This window comes from Rhinatrema bivittatum, chromosome 3 (assembly GCF_901001135.1).
Source record: "Rhinatrema bivittatum chromosome 3, aRhiBiv1.1, whole genome shotgun sequence".
Lineage (NCBI taxonomy): Eukaryota > Metazoa > Chordata > Amphibia > Gymnophiona > Rhinatrematidae > Rhinatrema > Rhinatrema bivittatum.
Window position 1 is genome coordinate 423,485,943 of NC_042617.1, and position 23,490 is coordinate 423,509,432.

The 23,490-nt window shown below is 41.9% G+C and overlaps 1 protein-coding gene across 1 annotated transcript in view; it reads left to right on the top strand.

Moving 5' to 3' along the window:
• The window catches only part of CSMD1 (CUB and Sushi multiple domains 1), a 4,035,193-nt gene that overhangs the window by 3,166,259 nt on the left and 845,444 nt on the right, over positions 1 to 23,490 (top strand). Inside the window, 3 exon segments of the mRNA XM_029596871.1 lie at positions 7,895 to 8,098; positions 17,872 to 17,996; positions 19,872 to 19,968. Of these exon segments, the coding sequence (XP_029452731.1) occupies positions 7,895 to 8,098; positions 17,872 to 17,996; positions 19,872 to 19,968 (426 nt within the window).

Here is a 23,490-nt window from a genome sequence, read left to right on the forward strand (position 1 = left end):
GGTCCCGGGAGCGATCTTCTGCTCCCGGGCTGTTGGCTGCCACTAATAAAAATGGCACTGATGGCCTTTGCCCTTACCATGTGACAGGGTATCCGTGCCATTGGCCAGCCCCTGTCACATGGAGGGAGCACTGGATGGCCGGCGTCATCTTTAAAAATGGACCACCAGGTACCTGTAAAAGGTTTTTTGGGGGGTTGGGAGGGTGGGGGAAGCTAAGGGATTAGTTTTAAAGGGTCGGGGTGGGATTAGGGGTTATTTTTGTGTGCCGTTTTTCCCGCCCTCCCCCAAAATGATAAGAGAACCCCTACAAACAATATCGTGGGGTTTTCTTATCGTTTTGGGGGAGCCCCCGATTTCTGACGATTTTGAAAATATTGTACGATATTTTCAATCTTCCGAAACCCGATTCACATCCCTATTAAATATAAGGTGTTCATTATGGATGGTACATGTTATCAGGAACTGTCCCAATGCAGAGGTAGTATACCTGCACAGCCTAGTTCCCAAGTTCAATGTAGAGCCCAAGTATTGGACAGGATCCAGGAACTGGTGATGTAGGCTTTATGATAGATCAGAAAACTGGAACTGAAATTGCTGAGATGACTGGGCAGGAGTATAATCAGTGAAATGAATGTCATGAAGAGGAGTCGCTTCGATGACTGGACAGGAACTGGAGTCACTGAGATGATTAGAAATAGAAACAATGGCCAGATGAACAGTACTTTTGTGAGGCAGATGTTGAGGAGTTTGTTAGACAAACAAAATTATCTTCCTGGTGCTGCTTAGATCCTGATCTCAATTTAGGGCACACCAATAGGAAACATCTGGAGGCATGTCTAGTTTAATTTTAGTTTAGTTTAATTTTGATATACATCTCTTGAAAAATAAATAAAAGCCAATTACCTCTCTTAGAATGAAGGATAAGTATACTCAGATTTCTTGGAGGCCCAACAGACTCCATTGCAGATTTTCAGACTAGACTGCCCAGAGTCATGGGTTCAAGCTTTATAGGACCTGAAAGAATACTCTCTCCTATGGGTGGACTCTGGATACCATTAAAGGCTCCTGGGTCCCAGGGGTAAGTTCCTTTAGGGTAGCCAAATGAAGGTCCTGGAGAGTGGCTGCTAAGGCTTCCATAGGATCTGCTTTGTCTGAATTGCTAACAATTCTGAAGCCAGATTCATCAGCAGAGGACCTGGCTTAAATAATGCTGAGAAAGCCAGGGCTGGATTCAATGGTACAAAAGCAGGAGCTAGAACCATTTGTGTTGCGAGCCCCATCTGCTCTCGGCCCGCGCATGGGCCTGCTCACCTCGCTAGCTCCTCTGCAGGTCATGGGTTGGCCTACCCAGCAGCAGCCGGGAGCTCCTCCGGGCCTCGGCGTCCCACGGCAACAGTCACCCTGCCTTCCACTGCGCACCAGGCCTCACGCCAGAGTTTGGCGTCCCCTGTGGCATCGGCCACGCCCATACGCATGGACCACCCGGTCTCTTGTAGGGCCAGGGGCAGGAACTAGATCCGCAGCATGCCCTGATTGAACATACTACTTAAGGAAGTTCCTGCCTGTACTTCCTTGCCTTGGCAATCGTGTCGGCACTGTATGTGTACTAGTTTGCCTCCGCGTTCACAGTCTTGTTCTAATCTCATTCCAGTCTTGTTCCAGCATCCTACTGTTCCAGCCTTGTTCCAGCGTCCTACTGTTACAGCATCCTTCTGTTCCAGTGTCTGTCTGTCCTGTCTCCCCAGGTAGTACCTTCGTACTGACTCCCTGATACTGACCTCTGCCTGCTCCATTGACCATTCTGCTCGCTGCCTGGATCTTGACCTCTGCCTGATCCAGTGACCATTCTGCTCATTGCCTGCCTTCGTGACCTCATCTTACCTCTGGAACCTGACCCCTGCTTCGTTGACTACTCTCAGACTGATTCCTGGTATCTGACTCCTGCTTTGGCTGACACTCCTCGGACTGATCCTCGGAACCTGACCCCGGCTGCCATTGATCATGTCTCTTGAGTCTGGCTTTGTCCCTTGCCTTGTCTTCACCTACGCTGTACTGGCATTCCCTGAGTCTCCAGGCCTACAGCCTAGTGACCGACTGCGCTCCCTTGCTGCTCGTGGGTACACCTCTCTACTACCTCTCTGGGAGACCCTGCGAGGCCCACCTAATTCCAAGCGGCCCGGGTCCCTATGGACTCCAACCAGGGGGACCGTGGGCTTCCAGTGGTGAAGCTCTTCCTAGCCTCTGTCTCCTCCTGTGCTCTGCCCCCTGGGGGCAGGTGCTTCCTGGTCCCTACCAGGGAGCCATTCTATACTGCTTCAGGACAAGGGTCCACCTCCAAGCGCAACAGTTTGGATGTCTGGAGCTTGATTCACCAGAACAGAAACAGGAGCTGAAGCTATAAAGACAGCTGGAGCTAGATTTACTAGTGTAAGAAGTGGAGATGAAGCTGTAGAGACTGCTACAGCTAGATTCACCAACACATCCCAGAGGTAAACTTTCATCCCTAAACTGTGAGTCATTGGCATTAATTAGCATGGGAAGTGCACTAAAATTAGATCCCTCCTTTATTTCCCTTTAGTGCACATTATTTGTATACTAAATCTTTACTACACTGGACGTAAAATTAGCACACAAAAATTGTGTGCTAACGTTTATTAAATAGCTGCACTAAGCATAGCACAACTTGTATCCATCATTCCAGTACCAGGGGATTACAAAGATCCTTCATTTCTCCTATTACTGTCTCGTTACAATTTTATATTAACAGTGCCCAAGCAAATTTCATCCAAATACTAGAATGTACATGAAAAATATATAATGATTTCTAGAAAAGAAAAATATATTACCTCATTAAGTAAACATAATTCATCTCAGAGAAATACAGTACATAGGTCGATATTCAAAAGCCATTTAGATGAATAATGGAATAGTTAGCCCTTATCTGGCTAAGGGGGTCATTTATCAAATTGCTATATGACATTTTCGCATGCGAAAAATGCCCCGCCTTTAACGCATGTGAAAATGCCATAACGCATTGCAAATTAGGAAAAGGGGAGAGAGAAAGAGAGAGAGAACCTAGCCATAATGCCTGCATACTAGGTAGGTATTTATACCTCTATACGAGGCCCACCTAGTTACTTGAGGTGAGGTTTAGGTATTAGTGTGGGGGTTAGGGGCCACGTTGACATTCAGAGTGCAACGTACAAACAGAACAGTGCACTCTTGTGAAGATTTGATGACCTTCGGAGTGAGGAAACTCACCCAAAGATGAGATTTGTGCAATGTTCTCTCAACCTAGCTTGATGGACTCTCTACCTGGGTAACATCATGTCACAGCAACTCTGTGGTGAGACTGAGCCAGGTTTCTCCTAAAAATTAAATTTTTGGGGCTTGTAGGCCAGGTGGTTCTGTTTATCGTGGACCATGTCCATGTTATGGCTTGCCACTTAGGGGGAGCATGCCTTTCATGGGCCTACCCCTTGGGCATGTCCCCTGATGGGGCCTTCTGCTTCTGGGTGTTGATTCCACAGAGGCAGCGGAGGACTCTGGCTGCTCTGTATCCTTTGGAGGATTTGAGTTAGCACATTGATCATGTTGCTCATGGCTTCAACCAGTGCATTGATATTTTGGGTGTTTGCTGCTGTATCCTATTGCAGGATCCAATTCTGCCAGTTTACAGACCTTCTCAATGTCCGTAGCTGCACGCATGTGCCTTATCTCAGTAACATGTGTTGGTGCTGTGGTCTGGTGTTCGTGCTGTGGGTACTAGTTCCAGAGACAGTGGTATTAGTTCCAGAGTCGGTAACTATTGCTGCAAGATTGGCATTAGTGGGCTTATAGTGTCCTCCTGGTGAGGGGGAGGGCATGGTGGTAGTGTCTGGTGCAGTGATGTGCTGGCTTGTGGATTAAATGCGTTGGTAGACTCCCACTCCTGGCTCCCTTCCCATATAAATTCCTCCATGTTCAGTGAAACAGGGGCCCAGGGGGTTCAGCATGACCAATGGGAGGTGATGATGCTGTGGTTGCTGCTGCTGCTCCTCCTCCTCATCCTTGCAACATATCCATAAGAAAGGGTTTGTGTAATGGTGGGAACACACAACTGGGCCCTGGGGCTTCCCAGCTGGGCCCTGGGGCTTTCTAGCTGGGACTGGCAGCTTGGAGGGCAAAAGTTGTGGAAACAAAACAGAAGACAGTAGTACATATGCCAGGAAGAATCCTTTTTGTATTTGGCATCAGAAGTGTACTTTGTTTCTTTGCAGAGAGAATATCTTATACCAAATTATGTATACACCCATTGCGGTCTGCCCATGTATCGGTGAGCTGAATTTATCGGCTGCAGCTCATGTGGTGTCTAGCCGCTCATCTATGCTCCTAGAAAATGTCCAGTCCTAGCCTTTCAATGAGTCGCTGCTCCATCTCTGTGACAACTATTGTACAGGGGGCCCCTCCTCCAGTCACCTGTTGATACTTTGCTCTGGATGCAGCCTTTGCCTTGAGCTGGGCTTTGATGTCGCGGTATCGATGGGCAACCTGTTCCCAACTTCTTGGTACACCAATGCGCCGGCTGATGGCATGGGTAATGTTGCACCATATTTGTGCCTTGTTTGCCTTAGAGGTCTTTGCTGCCCAGTTGCCAATTAACATCTGGTAATTTTGAAAGACCCCTGCAATGGGCAGTTCATTCTTAAGCACTCTAAACTTTATGATGCTGACGCTGCCATGGTGCCACCTGGCTGCCTGAAGGGGGTGCCATTTCCTCTCCAGGAGAGCTGTCCTCCCTTTCTTCACTCTATGTCCTGCTCTCCTCTCCCCTCTCTTCCTCCCCGCTCCTAACTCTGGCCTATCAAATCCCTTCATCCCTTCCCCTCTGCCCTCTCTGTCTATCCCTATGCTGCCCTACTCCTTCCTCCACTATTGCCTGCATAGCTCCTTCCCCCACCCGTACCCTCCTATCCCTTCTCTCCTGCCTCTCTCTACTCCTGCTCCTACTCCTACTCTTACTCCTTCTTCCCCTGGCACTCTCGCCCTCATCCTCCCACTCCCTCTGAAACCTTCCCCCCCCTCCTCTCCTCACACCTCTTCTCTCCTCTCTGCCTGTCACACTCCATCCTCTCCTCAGCACACATACACATACCTCAGCACACAGTCACACACACACACACACACCTCCTCAGGACCCCCATACAAAATGACAAATTGGATTAACAAACTTTCACTCCAATAAAAAAGACAAATGGCAAAGATTAAGGGAAACAGGTGACAGCAGTAAACAAGACAACTCGCTCAGTAATCACCAAAAACTCCTCTACTAACAAGACTAACCTCTTGTCTTCTCACTCCAGCGCCTGACACACCCTCAAAGAGGCACGTGCAGGAAGTCAGTATTTATAGAGGGAAAAAATAACGCACGCCGCAATAATGCAATGCGCCAAGCGATGACACTACGCAGCGTGCAATAAAAAAGCTATGTGATGTGGTAAAATATTGTGCACTGTGGTATCTGCAAAATTACCCTAGCCATGCTGCTTTTTCTATTATGGGCATTATTTATTTTTGCTTTATTTACAGCAAATTGATAAATTTAGGTCTTAATTTAGCATTTAATACATATTGCTGCATTATAGCTTAGTAAATAGGTATCTCATGGTGTTAGGTGCCTATATTGGACCCTTTGAAAATTGACTAGGACTGAACAGATAATTTTTGGCACATGCTTTCATGTAGAGGTAATTTTGTTATTGCCTGGATTGGTGGAAAATCTACAGGTATCTTTTTACCTCCAGGCTTTACACACATTTTCAAAGTAAAACTGTGTGTACTTTCCCTTTGAGAATTACATATAAAAACTACCTGCCCACATTTACACCTGCTAATTTTGTGTGAGCAGTTTTCCTGAAAATCATTACATGTGTACTTTTGAAATGAAAAAAGTAATGTGCAAGCCCCTCCCCAAAATGTGCAAGCCCCTCCCCCAAATGCAAATCAAGCTTCATGTAGAGTCAGGGCTGATATGAGAAAAGTGCGGGGGATCCAGGGCAAATCAACTGCAGCAGGATCCTGGAGTGCTGACATGTGTGACTTTGTCCCAATCTTGCAGGTCCTCCCCAAAGTGCAGGATCTGGGGCAGTTGCCCCTGTTCACTCTGTTCCCTTAAGGAAACCCATTCATCTAGGGGCAGATTTTCAAAGGGTTACACGCGTAAGATACGCACGTAACCCCCGAAAAGCTGCCCCTGCACGTGCCAAGCCTATCTTGCATAGGCTTGGCGGTGCGCGCAAGCCCCGTGACTCACGTATGTCCCGGGGCTTGCAAAAAGGAGCAGGGTGTGGGCAGTCCGGGGTGGTCCGGGGCCTGAGCCTCCAGGCACAGTAGCCATTTGCCGCTGTGCCTGGGATCGTGAGCTGGCCGTCGGCCGGCACGCGTAACTTTTTCAACAAAGGTAAGGGGGGGTTCTAGGTAGGGCTGGGGGGGTGGGTTAGGTAGGGGAAGGGAGGGGAAGCTGCAGGGGGGCGGAAGGAAAGTTCCCTCCGAGGCCGCTCCGATTTCATAGCGGCCACAGAGGGAACAGAGGCAGCCTGTGTGGCTCGGCAAGCGCAAGTTGCACAATTGTGCACCCCTTTGCGCGCGTTGACCCTGGATTTTATAACATGCGCTCGGCTGCGCGCGCATGTTATAACACCGGGCGTAGATTTGTTCACGCCAGGTTGCACGAACAAATCTGCACCTGCGCGCAAGTTTCAAAATATGCCCCATAGGGTCATATGAGTTCACTCAAACTCAAGAGGGGCTATTTTCTTAAAGTCTATTTCCATGGGTAATGAGAGTAAAAAATTAGGGCATTTTTATTAGTGTTTTTTTATGCTTGTTTTCTATGATTCTATGGATTATTATTTTATCTGCTGCAAACCACTTTGGGTCTCCTTTTTTGAGAATATGGAGGTATATAAGTATAATTATAGTATAGTATAGTAGTACTAGGGTAGTATGACAACAAAAGATATTTGATGATGAAGTTGGGAGAAGGATAAAGAGAACAAAAGGGAGCAATAGAATTTATATTATACATAATGGTCCAAAGTGAATATCAGTTTAGCCCTTCATTAGTTATAACACATTCCTTCATGTAAGAAAAGCAAACATAAATAGATATTCTTTTTATACTCCGCATTTAGTTGTCATTTTCTCTCTTTTACTGTGCATATATGTATACACAGAACAAACTTCATATACTGTAAATCTGCATGTCATCCGATAATTTTCCATTTAGATGTCATGAACTGATGGCAAGGATTTCTAATATAAAGGAAAGGGTAATTATCTTGGTTGGAGAGCCTGCTAACAAAGCATGATTTTTTTTTTTCATTAATTCACTGCAACGGTGGTAATGGCTAATGAGCTTCTACAGACTGACTGATAATGCCTGCTGGTTATGCCACTAGTTAGCTGGCAGAAAAGTTCAATTCCTGAAAATAAATTATATGCCTGGATTGTTTTAGAGTAAAACCTGTTTCACAAAAGGTAAAAATGTAGTTAAGGAAAGATAAACATGGAGTTAGCATGTTACAAGCAAGCTATATTTTCATATGCATTTCTTAACTGGGGCTTGTATTGAAATATACCCTGCCTATCCTTATACTCCATTTGTTACATTTTCTAGTATGTTGAACACCATCCTTCACATTAATTATATAATTTAAAATTGACCAGACTCAGTTTCAGATGATGTTAAAAGTAACTCAGTTACAGTATGGATGAATACATGCAATTATTAATAGCATGGAATTAGCAAATGGACTCTTGGCAACCGTATTAACTTTAATATGCTGTTTCAAAGCAATGTGTAGCTTTAATGACCTTTTTGTTTGGTCTTTTCCAATTTTTTTTTCCTTTGTAGCTGTTCCACGTACTAGTGATACCCAATGCAGTTCAGTCCCCGAGCCAAGATATGGCAGAAGGATTGGGTCAGAGTTTTCAGCAGGATCCGTAGTTCGATTTGAATGCAGCCCGGGCTACCTCCTACAAGGATCCAAAGCTATCCGATGTCAGACTGTGCCCAGTGCTTTAGCTCAGTGGAATGATACAGTACCAAATTGTATAGGTAAGAAGAAAATGTCTTTTAAATCAATTTCTGAATCACAGGATTTTCTAAATGCAAATTAGCATTCACAATACATTGACATTAGTTCTGTCCAATTTAAATTACCCATTCATCATTCAGAAGTAATCGAGTATTAATATATCAATGGGCCAAAAAATATGTCTAAAATATTGGTCAGGTTAGTATGATGCATGTTTTATTACTTTCTTTTTTCCAGCTTAAAAATCCTGAACCATGGATTTTTTAAAATTGTATTTTATTTACTAAAATTTATAATATAAGTTAAAAACAAATCTTGACATCAGGAAACAGGTTAATACATTAAGCAAGAAAAGACACAAAAAACATACTTAAATAAAAACACTCTTAAATATGCTTTCCCCTAAAATAGACCATGAACATTGAGGGGATATCAAGAAAACAATTTGAAGAATAATCCAAGAAGATGTTATATATGTATTCCTAGATTTATGTTCAGTTAAATTACGGCACTCAAAATGAACAGTGCAACTTTGACAATCAGAGTTATAACTATCTACATTGCTGACAGAACTTTTAGCGACTGTTTAAAGAAAAGAAACATAGATAGATAGATATGTTTGGTTTTTTATCCATCCCATATCTATTTGGTTTCTTCTGATTAGCTATATCTTCATATCCCAGTAGGCTTCTCCAGAGCCATATAGCCTTCTAGTAATCTTTAAAGAACTTGTAATCCAATAATAGTTTGTAGCACACATTTAAATGCAGTTGCCAAACTTATTGCAGTTGCTAAGTCCTTGAAATTCAGTTACAGAACTCACTGAAAGTTCTGCCTAGCTTTTGCCTCTTTTCTATGATCCAAGTTCCTGTCAGACAGAAAAAAACATTAACTGCCATCCTTTTGAATAATTGGTGTGGCTGGGCAGGCTACATAGGCAGTATGGTCTTCTTCTGCCATCATGTTTTTGTTTCTACTTTATTGCTTTGAAGTATGAGAGACGACCTAGATCACAGCCTCCCGTGGCGGTTTCTTTTGACTTGGATTTTTCATTCTCCTTTTGTGTACAGACCCTCTTCATTTCCTTAGTTTTTTCTTTCCAAGGTTCTTCCTCATTTTATAGTCCTCACTTCCTCCTCTCATCCTGTTGGGAGATCTGGGTGAGAGGAATTCCTAGGAGATGGTCTTCTTCCTGCTTTTCTCATGTGGAATCTAGATTCCATTACACACTTCCCCTCTTTTCTCGCAAGCCTCTGACTTGTTCTGGTCATCCGCCTCTAAGGCATTCTTAGACAAATAGTTTGCATTCTGTTGTTTCTTTCCAGCCTAGAAGACTGCTTAAAAATCATAGTTTTTTAATGCCATGTACCACCACATTAACTGGGCACCTATATCTTTCATTAGGTTAAGCCATTTTAAGGGCCCATAGTCAGTTGCTAGAAGAAAGTGTCCTTCTAAGAGAAAGCACCTCAGGGTTTCAATGGACCATTTTATAGCTAGGAAATATTTCTCAATTGTGGCACAACTCCTTTCATTAGTTAACAATGTTCTACTTAACTAGAAGGCTAGGTGCTCTTCATTTTCTACTTCTTGGGAAATTACTGCCTCCAAGGTTATACCTGAAGAAACTGTCTGTAGGATAAAGGCCCTGGTGAAATATATATTGTGTGACACCGGGCTCTTGCCTAATATTTTGTTTCCTATTTAAAGGCTTTCTTACACTGTGGCTCGCATTTGAGTATGGGGCGTTTTGTTGGGGGTTTTTTTTTTGTTTTTTTTTAATTTATAAATCAGTCAAGGTCTACCATGTCTGAAAATGAGGAACGAGTGTCTTGTAGTATTCTGCCAAACCAAGAAAGACTTGTATGTGCTTCTTGGTTTGAGCAGAGAAGGCATTTGTTGATTGAGTCTAACTTTCCAATTAAATGCTTCACCGCCCCATTTCCCACCTCTTGTTGGATTAATGCACACATCTTTGGATTAACCATAATGCCTGCCTCCCATAGAACCTGTAATACTGCAGTTAAATGTTTCACATGCTTCTTCCAGATTTGTGAAAATATGAGCATGTCATCTAAATATGCTAATGGATAATCTTGATGATTGTATTGATAATCCTTTGAAATATAGCCCAAGAATTGTTATAATTTTATGTTGTCCATCCCGGTGTGTTGCAGATTATTCTCTATATCTATTTGCTGTTTCTTTGTAAAGGTTTCTCAGCCTGACACATCCTCACCTTCAGTCCCAATTTCTCTTTTTCCTCTTACCAGTTTGCCCTCAAAACACCCCTCTCCTTCCACAGTTTTAATAGATTTACATAAAAGACCTGTATGCAGTTATTTTCATGTATCATCTCATAATCTACCTTTCATTTAATAACTTTATTTATTTATTTATTTAAAAAATTTTCTATACCGTCGCTAAGTCATGTACCATCGCAAAGGTTTACAAATAGGCACAAAATAAGGTATATATAGGTAGTTTAATGTACATTTAACAGGTGCCATTTACAAACGGTTACAATATCATTAATAAAGTCAAAAGTTTGGGTAGTGGTGGATTAGTCCAGGAAGGTTATTGAGATACTTCTATTTTGGTCTACATCTTAACTGTATTATGTCTTTGTGATATTGTAATGCCATTTATTCTTAGTTGCGCTTTTCTGTATTTTTTCGTTCTCTCACTCACTCCTTACCCCCTTGTTTCTTTTGGGAAGGCTTGTTTATAGAGCCATGTCTTCAAGGTTTTCTTAAAGGATTTGATATCACTCTGTAATCTGAGTTCAGTGGGCATTGTGTTCCATAGAAAGGGTCCAGCCAGAGATAAGGCCCTTTCTCTTACTTGGGTTAGTTTTGCCGATTTTACTGTAGGGATTGTTAATAGTGCCTTGTTAGCTGAATGAAGGTTCCTTTGTGGGACATGGACTCGTAGGGCTGTATTTAGCCAGTCTGCTTCTTTATCATATATTAATTTGTGTATGGTGCATAAGGCTTTGTACTTTATCCTGTATTTGATTGGTAACCAGTGTAGTTCTGCTAAAGTTTCTGTTATATGGTCCCTTCTTTTTTTTCCTGTTAGTATTCTGGCTGCAGTATTTTTAAGTATTTGGAGTGGTCTTATTGATGAGCTGGGGAGTCCTAGTAAGAGTGCATTGCAGTAATCAGTACTGGAGAAAACAAGTGTTTGTAAAATTGATCTGAAGTGGGTAGGTGAGAGTAACGGTTTCAATCTTTTAAGGATCATGAGTTTTGCATAACCTTCCCTTACTTTTAAGGATATGTGTTGTTTTAGGTTGATTTCTGGATCCATTATTACTCCCAGATTTCTCACTTTTTCTGCTAGTTCTATTTTCTGGTTATTTCCTAGTCTTGTCCACTTGTCCATAGTCTTGTCCACTTGGCTAATAGTTTATTGGGTGATATGGGAATTAATGTCAGCATTTTGTCTCCTGGACAAAGTTCCTATTCCCCCCACTTGTTTATCATAGTATGTCATATATTTTCTGGGATCTTCATAGATTATCCTTTTCTAACCTGGGTACCACTAACATTCTTCCTCTGAGATTCATTACATACCTAAGTATATTTATTTCCTTGCTTTTTGGTCCTACCCATCCCTCTGTAATTATATCTTGTACTCCTCGAGGTTGTCTTTCATATAATAACTGAAAGCAGAAAATTTTGTAGAAGCTTGTGGAACGTCTCTAACTACAACAGTCAAGGAGATCAACTGATTCCAGTATCTGGATTCCTATTATATTCATTTCTAACACATCATTTTCAAGGTTTTATTATATTTTTCCATGAGGGTGTCCATCTGAGGATGACAGGATGTTGTTTTAATATGTTATATCTCAAATAATTCACATATTTGGGTGAATATTTTGGACATAAAATGAATCCCCCTATCCATCAAGATCTCTCTTGGGAATCCCACCTGGCAAAAAACCTTTATCAATCCTCCAGCTATCTGTGCTAAGGTTGCTCTCAATTGAATGGAATCTGTTGGCATGATCCACCATAACTGGAATAAACTGGTGTCCCCTGGCATTTTTCTTTATTGGTCCCACAATATCTATAGTTACTTTATCCAATGGCTAGAATTAAGGGACACATTGCTGATACTACCAGGGAAACCTTCTGACAAGTTGGGCATGATATGCAGAAATCCTTTACCACTTGTACCACTCCAAGCTAGAAGAATCTCTAGGTTTTGGATTGAGGAAGCTCTGACTACCACATATCCAAATAATGGATGAGAATGGGACAAAAGTGGCATCACCCTCTGAAATATTTTTGGAATGAACTACTGTTTCTGTACATCTAATTTTCTCTCTCCTTCCACTACCTGGTATAAAAATCCACTCAACATTTCAAAGTAGGGATATTGCAATGTTTTTTCTTTATTTATCCTTTTCCCCTCCACTACTTCTACTTTATTAGGTATTCTCATCAGGATATATTCTTTACATCCCCTAACTCTTACCCTACCTTGTTGAGAGTTCCTTCCTTTTTGTGGGATGCTTTTCTTCCCTATTTTCTCTGTGTTATCCCTCGTTTCACTTTCCTGAGGCTGAGCAATCCACATAGGATAAATCAACTGAAAATGGCCCTCTTGCCAACAATTGAAACACAGATTAGTATTTATTTACCAGTCCATACTATGCTTCTTTTCCATCCATCCTCCTTGTCAATCATCTTAAATGCTATACCTCTCTGACACAGATTGGCGTGTATAAGGACTGCATGTTTGCAGATATCCTTGATTCTCCCTCTTTCTTTATTCTTCCTCTTTCTTTTCCTACGTTTCCTCCTCTTCCACACCCATATACCTCTCACCATATAAAATGCCCTCTTTCAAATTTGTAAGTCCCTGACAGCCCACCCACATTCTCATATCAACTGAGAGAATTATCAGATACTGTTCCAGCACCACTGTTTCTAACATCTCTTGCTGGGTCCTTTTATCCATTTCTACTTCTTGGCCATATATTGCAGCTGCTAGACAATCACTCAGGATTTTTCTCTTCTTTCGTATATCAATCCCTTAATTGTTTTCCAAAACCTTTCATTAGTAATGCCCATTTAATCCTCAATCACTTCCCTGACCAGGTCATACTCCCTAGCTTGTTCCAGACTCCATGCTCAATAGGCTGCCTGGGCATCTCTCAGATAGAGAGCAATCCTAGCAGCCCACTGGTCTCAGGACCAACACACTATCCAGTCCATTTATTAAAAAGTTATCAGACATGCTTTGGGATTATCCTTTTCTCCTATTTTAATCATAAGAACATGCCACACTGGGTCAGCATTCTGTTTCCAAAAGTGGCCAATCCAGTCTACAAGTACATGGCAAGTAACCAAAAACTAAGTATATCCCAGACTACTGATCCTAGTAATAGCAGTAGCTATTTTCTAAGTCAACTTGATTAATAGCAGGTAATGGACTTCTCCTCCAAGAACTTATCCAAACCTTTTTTAAACCCAGCTACACTAACTGCACTAACCACATCCCCTGGCAACAAATTCCAGAATTTAGTTGTTAGTTGAGTGAAAAAGAACTTTGTCCAATTACTTTTAAATGTGCTACATGCTAACTTCATGGAGTGCCCCCTAGTCTTTCCATTATCTGAAAAAGTAAATAACCGATTCACCTTTACCCGTTTAAGCCGTTTTAGACCTCTCATGATTTTAAAGACCTCTAGCATATACCCCCTCAGCCATCTCTTCTCCAAGCTGAACAGCCCTAACCTCTTTAGTCTTTCCTCACAGGGGAGATGTTCCATCCTCTTTATCATTTTGGTCATCCTTCTCTGTACCATCTCTAACGCAACTATATCTTTTTTGAGATTCGCCATCCAGAACTGTACATAGTATTCAAGGTGTGGTCTCACCATGGAGCGATGTAGAGGCATTATGACATTTTCCGTTCTATTAACCATTCCCTTCCTAATAATTCTTAACATTCTGTTTGCTTTTTTGACTGCCGCAGCACACTGAGCCATTGATTTCAATGTATCATCCACTATGATGCCTAGATCTCTTTCCTGGTGGTAGCTCCTAATGTGGAACCTAATATCATGTAACTATGGCATGAGTTATTTTTTCCTATATGCATTACCTTGCACTTATCCAGATTAAATTTCATCTGCCATTTGGATGCCCAATTTTCCAGTCTCACAAGGTTCTCCTGCAATTTATCACAATCTGCTTGCGATTTAACTACTCTGAATAATTTTGTATCATCTGCAAATTTGATTACCTCACTCATCATATTCCTTTCCAGATCATTTATAAATATATTGAAAAGTACGGATCCTAGTACAGATCCCTGAGGCACTCTACTTCTCACCCCCCTCTACTGAGAAAGTTGTCCATTTAATCCTACTCTGATTCCTGTCTTTTAACCAATTTGTAAATCACGAAAGGCCATCGCCACCTATCCCATGACTTTTTACTTTTCCTAGATGCCCCTGGAGCCCATTTTAAATATTGGGGTTACGTTAGCCACCCTCCAGTCTTCAGGTTCAATGGATGATTTTAATGATAGGTTACAAATTTTTACTAATAGATCTAAAATTTCATTTTTGAGATCCTTCAGAACTCTGGGGTGTATATCATCTGGTCCAGGTGATTTTCTACTCTTCAGTTTGTTAATCAGGCCTACCACACCTTCTAGGTTAACCATGATTTGGTTCAGTCTATCTGAATCATTACCCATGAAAACCTTCTCCGGAATGGGTATCTCTCCAGCATCCTCTTCATTAAACACTGAAGTATGAGTCCCCAAGTATTCCCTCCCTGGCTTTTCAGCTTTGGCCAGTACTCCAGTTATCCTTTTTTTCAACTCATCCTGCCACTGTTGAGCCACTAATGCCCTGGATTCTATGATCTTATCCTCCAAAGTCTACACTAGAGTTGTTGCTGTTTTCCCTTGCCTCTCCTGGAGTGGAGGAGTAAGCCATATGGAGATCAGGAGTTGCTGGCTGTGAAGTTATCAAAAGGCAATATCTGTTGGAAGGGGCCAGGCACACTTTGATCATGTACATGGATCACAAAAATCTGTTACACTTGGTGCATAGGACAATGACTGAACCCATAGCAAGCATGTTGGTTGCTATTCTTCAACTAGTTTAACAGGCTGATGCCCTCTCATGTTATTTTCACCCTGAAGATGTTCTGGACTCTCCACAGCACATCATTGATTCTGCAAGGTTCAGAGTTGAGGCTACCATAACTGTTCCACCTGGAATGATGGTCATTCCCAAATGTCTACATCAGAAAGTCCTTCAGTGGGCACACAATTCCAGATTGACAGGTCATCCGAGTATCACCTGAACATTGGAACTGATAGTCTGCCACTACTTGTGGCCCCAGATGAAGATCGATGTGAACCACTATGTAGATTCCTGCCCCACATGTGCCATGGGTATTGTTACAGCCACTGCCAGCCCCCAAGGAATCCTGGACCCACTTGCCCACTGCCTCTTGTCACTCACCTTCTACCCTCAGGTGGCATCACCACTATATGGGTGGTAATGGATAGATTTTCTAAGATGGTGCATTTCATGCCCCTCACAGGCCTCCCTTCCATACCTGAACTGGCTAAACTCTTTGTCCAACATATATTTCATTTGCATGGACTTCCCCTTCACATCCTCTCATACTGGGGAGTACAGTTCACAGCATTTCTGGAATAGCTTGTATCAGAAATTTGGAATTACCTTGGATTTCACTTCAGGTTATCACCCCCAGACTAATGGACAAACTGAGCAAGTAAATCAGAGCCTCAAGGCCTTCTTGTGAGCCTATGTGAACCTGCAGCATAATAACTGGGCATCCCTTCTTCCATGGGCTGAATTCTGCCACAATAATCATGTGAGCACTTCCATTGGGCCTTCACCCTTTTATATAGTATTCAGGCACCATCCCTTTAATCCCTAAACCTGTTCCTGTCACCATCACTTGCCCTGAAGCCAACCTAATGGGGGATGAACTCCAAAACCTCCTAGAGCAGGTGGTGGAGTGATAAAAATCTCAGGTGCCCCAACTATGACCAGGCAACCTAGTATGGTTCAGCACAAAGAATCTGCGTTTACCACTGTCCTCGCTGAAGTTTGCCCCTGGTTCATGGGCCATTCCCTATCCTGCTTACAAGTTGAAATTAGCTTTGTCTCTGAGGGTCTGTGATGTCTTTCATGTGTCTTTGCTGAAACTTGCAATCTTCTCATGGCTGGGCAGACCACCGCTTCAGCCCGCTAAAGTCTCTATGGAAGAAAGTACGCAATTCAAAGTCCAGGAGATCTTAGACTCTCAAAGGATCCAGAATCAGCTGCAATATCTAATCTCATGGAAAAATTATGGACCAGAGGAAAAATTCTGGGCACCAGCCTCCAATCTCCAAGCCACTTAACTCATACACGAGGAAATTTCCTGGGAAACCCAAGCCCAGAAGACTGGAGATGGGGCTTTGGAGAGGAGGTACCATTAGAATTTCTGGGTCCTGGGATGGCCCTATGAGCCGGCACACTCACGTCGATACTGTGGCATGCCCCAAAGTCAACACGGCATGGATACCACTGAGTGCGGCCCGAGACGCAGCCATGCTACCAACATCCCAACTTCATTTAAGGTGCATGCAAAACTCCCAGCTTTAAAGGGCTCATGATGGGAAAATATCTGCATTAACAGGCCCTTCCTATATAAGAACTCCTCGGACTGCCTACCAGCACCTTTGCAATGTGTGTGCTGCTCCAGTATCTTGCTTCTCATCTGTTACTGCGTTCCTGGTTCTTGTGTTCCTGTTGTTTCAGCCTTGCCTCATCCAGCATTGTCTCATCCTGCCTTGCCTTGTCTAGCCTGGCCTTGTCCAACACTGTCTTCTTCTGCTTGTCTCTTTAAGTCTCGACACTTTCTCCTTGTCTTTTCCAGTGTTTTCATCCACTCCATCCTGATCTCCACTCTCAGACCTCTTGCTTTATACCTGACCAGATTTGCCTGCTGCCTGGACCTGACCACATTTGCCAGCTGCTTGTCCTACCCTTTGGCTCATCTCCATGTCTCCAGTTTGCTGTCTGCCCTTGGATTCTCGCTCTCTTCACCACCCTAGGGACCTGCCTATGTCCTGCTAGCTATCAGAACCCAAGGGCTTAACCTACGGGCAAGGCGGCTGATAAAGGTGAAGCTCCAGACTGTCCTGTTACTGGGCCCATTTGCCAGATACTGACATAGACCTCATAGGTTTTCCTAATAGATGATTCAACTAAACCACAGTACTAAGGGATCACTTCCACATTAATCATTATATCTTCTATTGCAACAGCAATCTATAGCACATTTTTAAATGCAATGTCCAAACTTATAACATATCCTAAGGCTTTGCAATTCAGTAACAGTTTGTAGCACATTTCTAAGTGCAGTTGCCAAACTTATAGCAGTTCCTAAGCCCTTGAAATTTCATAGCAGAACTTGCTGATAGTTCCATTTAACTGCCACCTCCCTCGTGTGGTGCAGGTTCCTTCCAGATAAAAAAAAAATTGCTAGCAACCTAATTTGGAAAACCATACATCACCAAAGTAGGAACGTTTATGTGATTTCATTATCAAAAGTGCTGGGGACATTTATAAACAAAATGTTAAGTTTTAATATACATGATTTCAATGCAACCACGCTACTGTATGCAAGGTAAATGACTGTATTGATTGTGCAAATGTCTAGTAATATATGCCATCAGTACATTTTTTGTGGCAGTATGGATATACCATTGACTTTGTATTAATCTTGCCTCACAGTACCATGCAATGGGAATTTCACTGACCGAAGAGGCACAATCTTGTCACCTGGCTACCCTGAACCATATGGTAACAGTTTGAACTGTGTGTGGAAAGTCATAGTGACTGAGGGATCAGGAATTCAGGCAAGTCCCTGTTCTGCAAATCAGCAGAATGTAGACACTTTGCTGCTGTTGTTTTTGTTGTGGTTTTTTTTTTTTTTTTACAATGAAGGATCCTTCACTTTTCTTTAACAAAACCAGAATATAGTCCATTTTGTTTTTCTAGAGATTTCTTTTTTTTTTTTTTTTAATCAATGGTTATTATCTTCATTCCATTTGTTTGAACTCTCAACTAGAAGAAAGTTATATACAATTTTAGTAGACAATAGCAATTTTTTCTGTTTTAATTCAATTACATATAACAAATTAACAGGGTCATATATCAAAATGCGTTAGGACGTTATCACGGGTGTTAGGGCCCTAACACCCACGATAATGCCTTTACACACACGATAAATACCGCATCTTGAAATACATATGCAAATGTAAAATTAGTATTTGAGCGGGAGGAGTTTTGTCAGAGTAAATGGAAATTAGGGTCTGTTAATGTGGCATGCGATAAAGTAACACCCACTATCATGGGATTTCACTACACCTTTTTGTGTGCATTATGCCTGTGTTACTGGCTGAAAAATGCAGATGCTGGTTTGGGGGGGAAGGGAGGGAGGGAGAGAGAGAGCCTCTATGGAGGCTTACTTATATTTGAACTTTTTATACCGCTGTCAGAGGGGGGCATTATGAATTCTGGGCGAGGTTTGGGAGGTGAGTTGAGTTTTGGTGGGCAGTTTTACATGCATACTCATACGTACAAACAGCACAGTTACCATCAGTGAAGATTTAATGTGATTTGGAGTGATGAAAGGTGAAAGAAGAGTAGATTTGTACCATGTTCTCACATTAAACTTTCACGGATGGTAACTGTACTGTTTGTACATATGACTGTGTATGTAAAACTGCCTCCAAAACCCACCCCACCCACCCAAACCTCACCCCAAGCTACTAATGCCCCCTCATACAGTGGTATAAAAATTTCAAATATAAGTGAACCTCTACAGAGGTTTTCTCTCTCCCCCCTCCCCCCATCCCCGCAGCAGACTAAACTGCCATTTATGATAAAAACCTTTTTGGCTGGTAATGTGACTGCAGTAGATTACTCAGTATATGATGTAAAAATAACATATAGTTTAATAATGTTATCATGTGTTGCAGTAAACACCTATGTGATGTGGTATCAGCACAATTAGCTTAACCATGCCCTTTTTTTTTTATCATGGGAGCTATTTTCACTATATTTATAGCAAAATGATAAATCCTGTTCCTTAGACCTAGATTCATCTAAATTATGTGACTCATAGATCTTGTGTTCTACATGTTTTCATTATCCCCCTTCAATTCTGATCATGTTATTTGTATTCTTTGTTTTGTTTTTATAGATTTATAAATGTTTTGTTTTATATTTGTATATTTTATTTTATAAATATTTTTATTTGTAGTCCACCTCAATCACTGGGAGAGTGTGGGTAATAAACATTTAAATAAATAAATAAATAAATAAATAAATAAATAGATAGATAGATAGATAATGTTTATTTGTGGTGTATCCTATCTGTACACTTAATAACTCATTAACTCTATGTATGGCTGTTTACTGGAAAATGCTAATTGAATTATTTTAAAGAAGAAAAGGTTTGCTTTCAGTAGAAACAGTTTATTTTGTTTTATACTTGTTTTTTTCCCATATAAAAAGAATATTTGCTTTTACAAATCTGGACCAATTTTTTCACATCTGGAGTAAAGTTTTGATAAATCACTTCCATAATCTTTAATCATTATGCAGTTGCTGGTATATCTTTGTACTTAGCTGTTTTATTTTATTGTGTGCCATCATTGCTTAGGAGTATTTCAGAATACTGTCATTATAAAAACTATAATTGAGGATATGGTTGCACTGTTTTACAGATCCAGGTGATAAGTTTTGCTACAGAACATAATTGGGACTCCCTGGAGATCTATGATGGTGGTGATCTGACAGCACCAAGACTTGGCAGTTTTTCAGGTAAATCTTCTAAGGAATATAATAGACTGCTTCCAGGTTAAAGAAAAGTGATGCAGGTAAAACAGTGATAAATCAATCTCTTTTCTTCTTTTCAATAGTATAATATAGATTCTATTTCTTACTGATTACTGCCAGTTTAAACTTATGCTACCTGGGTGTTTTCTAAATATGGAATCACTACACAACAGAGAGGTAAATTCTCATTGGCAACTTATCTGACTATATTATAGCTGGAGAAGTTTACAAAAACTTTCAACTACAGACTAACGGACCAAAATCAACCGCATACAGTTACAAAAGATTCACCCGCCTGATTCCTTAAGTTAGGGGGGGCTGATCCTCTCATCCTCTTCACCTCAACACTATAGAGAACCCCTGGACGTCTTCTAATCCCAGGCACCTTTGATGCTGAGGAGGACCCCTCCACCCAAGGAAAAGCGATGAGTCCTTTTCTACCTCCAGTCCCCAATGCTCAAAAATGTCCCTGAAATCCAGTGATGAGCACTTCCCCACTCTCAACACCCCCATGCTGAAGAGAAAATCCCCTCAGATCCAAAAATGATCCTTAATACTGGAACCCTAATACTGCCGTCCCCCCCTCCCCTCGGGTTCATTGCCAGATGTGAGAGGTTCTCTTCAGATCAGGGTGCTGGGAGGACATACATTGCAGGCTAGATTTCAACCTATCTGTGTGCATTGATATAAATGGAACAACTTAACTGGCTAAACATAGCCAGCCAGTGCTGAAAATTTGAAAAAAAAATGCATCCCCCTACCTACCCACGCTCCCAGAACACCTCCATTGTGAGCAGCTAATATACAGTATAAATGCGTAGTGAAATTAAGTAGCTATATTTAGGAACTGTGCAGTGGTAGACTTTTAAAATGTCAGGACTAGTCATCTAACTCCTGTAGTTAGGAAGCTAGGCCCTTTTTTAAAATCTATCCCTGAGGGCTCAATTCTCTCCCTGTGGGTGTTAGAAAAATATATGGTGAAAAATATATATAATTGCTACATTAGGTGAGTACATTAATATGTATCTTCTGTTTGAAAAAGGTTGCGGACATGCACTGCACCACACCTCTCTGACAAGACAAATATATCCCCTTCATTCAAAGTTTTAGGACAGACCTTTGTTCAGTTTTATAATACTTTTTCAACTTCATTGCCATATATATTAGCTTCATTCTCTGTTTCGGACGTGCCGAACTACATTAATGACATCGCCAACGTCTGGGATAGGCCAGCTTGGGAATGGCTGCATAGAATAAAGACTAGAAGCTAAACTCTCTTATCCAAACTTCAGTACCCATTTATCTTCATTTCACTATCATCTGAAACATTTAAGGGGGCCCTACTTCATAGGAAATAATGGGGGGAAAGGGAAGTAGCTCAAAAGTACATAAAGTAAATCTTGGATTGTCCATCATAACAAAGTGACCATGATGTACTAGAACTGCATTCATGGAAGCCTAATATGTAAGCAAAGGGGGAAAAAAATCATTTGTTCATGTCTGTACTATACCTACTACCTAAGGCCCTTATTTACCAAGGCTATCGCAGGCATGCGCTGTTAGCGCAAGCCTGCGAAGGTAGCACATGCCTGTGCTACCTAAATCGGGGCGGAGTCGGCCCCAGAAGAGGAGGAGTCGGGGCGTCACCGGGGCCGACTCCGCGAAGACGGCGCCGCCAGCGAAAAGGTAAGGGCCTTTTCACGTCCTATTTCGCGCCCAATGCTATTGGGTGCGAAACCGGCAGCGATCGCACCTCCACGGCCAGCACAGGACCGCCTCCCTGGGTCGACCCCTCCCCCGCCTCCCATTAGCACAATTTTCTAAAGTATCGCAGGCCTGTGATACTTTAGAAAATGAGGCCCTAATTGCTTAAGAGTTCTAGTGCCCATAGAGGTAAAATAGTGGCCGTTCAAGTGACAAAGCACACGCACAGCACTCCACCTTTTCAGTGCTACCCTGGAGTGAGAGCTTAGAAAGCCATAAACCATGGCAAACTAGCATTGGAAGGGTTAGAGGTTGTGTGAATAGATGTCCTATCTGCTCAACACAACCATGGCCTGGGAAAAGATGTCCTATCTGCTCAACACAACCATGGCCTGGGGTGATTTTAAACGAATAGCACCTGAAAAAAAAATAGATAGAAAAAAAAAAGCATAATCACATTAGAACCTGCTCAGACCATAATCATACACTTTTGAGCAATGGTGACAATTCACTAAAATGCATGTAGCAAACACCTCTGGTAATGTCTGATTGACTAAGATAATGATGTGCAGAGTGTGCAATAACTAAAAAAAAAGCTAAACTTTTTTTGTGCATAAAGTTTATTGTACATGTTAGTGGAAAATATTCATGGTTGAATGTTAATATCTCCAGGTGCTATGGATTTTTAGCTCCTGCACACCATTTAGTGCCTGTTCAGTACTATTATTCTATGAGTTCCTTATCCCCTGACCAAAATTATATAAATTGCAGGCTAGCACATGCTCTGAACATAAGTACTGTATGGACAGAAAGGAGAACAATTGAATTTGGGAATCAGGTGAAAAAAAAGGAGATTTGGGGAAAGTGTTGTGTGAAGTTTCCTGTTTCTCTTCCTATTGTTTTTTTTTTTTGCTGTCTGTTTGATGGTAAGTGTTTGATTGTTGGGCTCTCGTCTCAAGCATAGTCAGTGTCTATGGTATGGTTTGCAACAGAGAAGGCTTTTGACAATGAAAAGAATGGAGCATGATAGGGCATGCATAACAATTTGGGTGCAGGTGCATCCTAGGAATATATGTATGGAGAATGTGATTATAGGCCCAAGTGGTGTGGTAAGGGAGAGGGTGGGGATAAGCATGAGAGATCCGTTTATGATAGTGGGGAAGATCAGTAGACTGGATTTCATTATAGAAAAGGGGGGGGGGAGTAGTGGAAGGGGAGGTAAAAGAGGAGTATAGCAGGGTCATGGAGATAGAGAAGATGTAGGTGTTTAGGTTCAGTAGCCATGAGGAAGAGGGAATTAAGATAAGATGGGAGGGAGAAGAGGGGATGGACAAATGGCATGGGAGGAGACGGCAGGAAAAGAGGGAGAACTGACAACACTGATCAGTGACACTAGTGCAAGAGAGGCTGAAGAAGGAAGGTCCAAGCACCACTGATGCCAAGGCAAGGGCATATTATGGATTCTCAAGTACAAGAGAAAGGAGAATGACAAGAATAATGCTGAAATACTATCTAGCAAATTATAGCCCCTGGCTGAGCAGAGTCACATATGGAAAGCAATGGCGGCACTCAGGAGCATCAAGCAAATTAAGAAAATGATACTAGGACTATAAGCACACCATCTGAGATAAGGCAGCTAGGATGCAGTGACAGCAGAGAAAGACAGAAGGTGATGATGCATGTCATTATTAACTGATGACTGGAGGCAAAGCTCTGTGCCATCATGGGACTAGAAACCATATTTGGGCTCCCCTAATCTTTTCACTTTCTCTCCTTGTCTCCTCCATGCTTGCTGTAGCATTT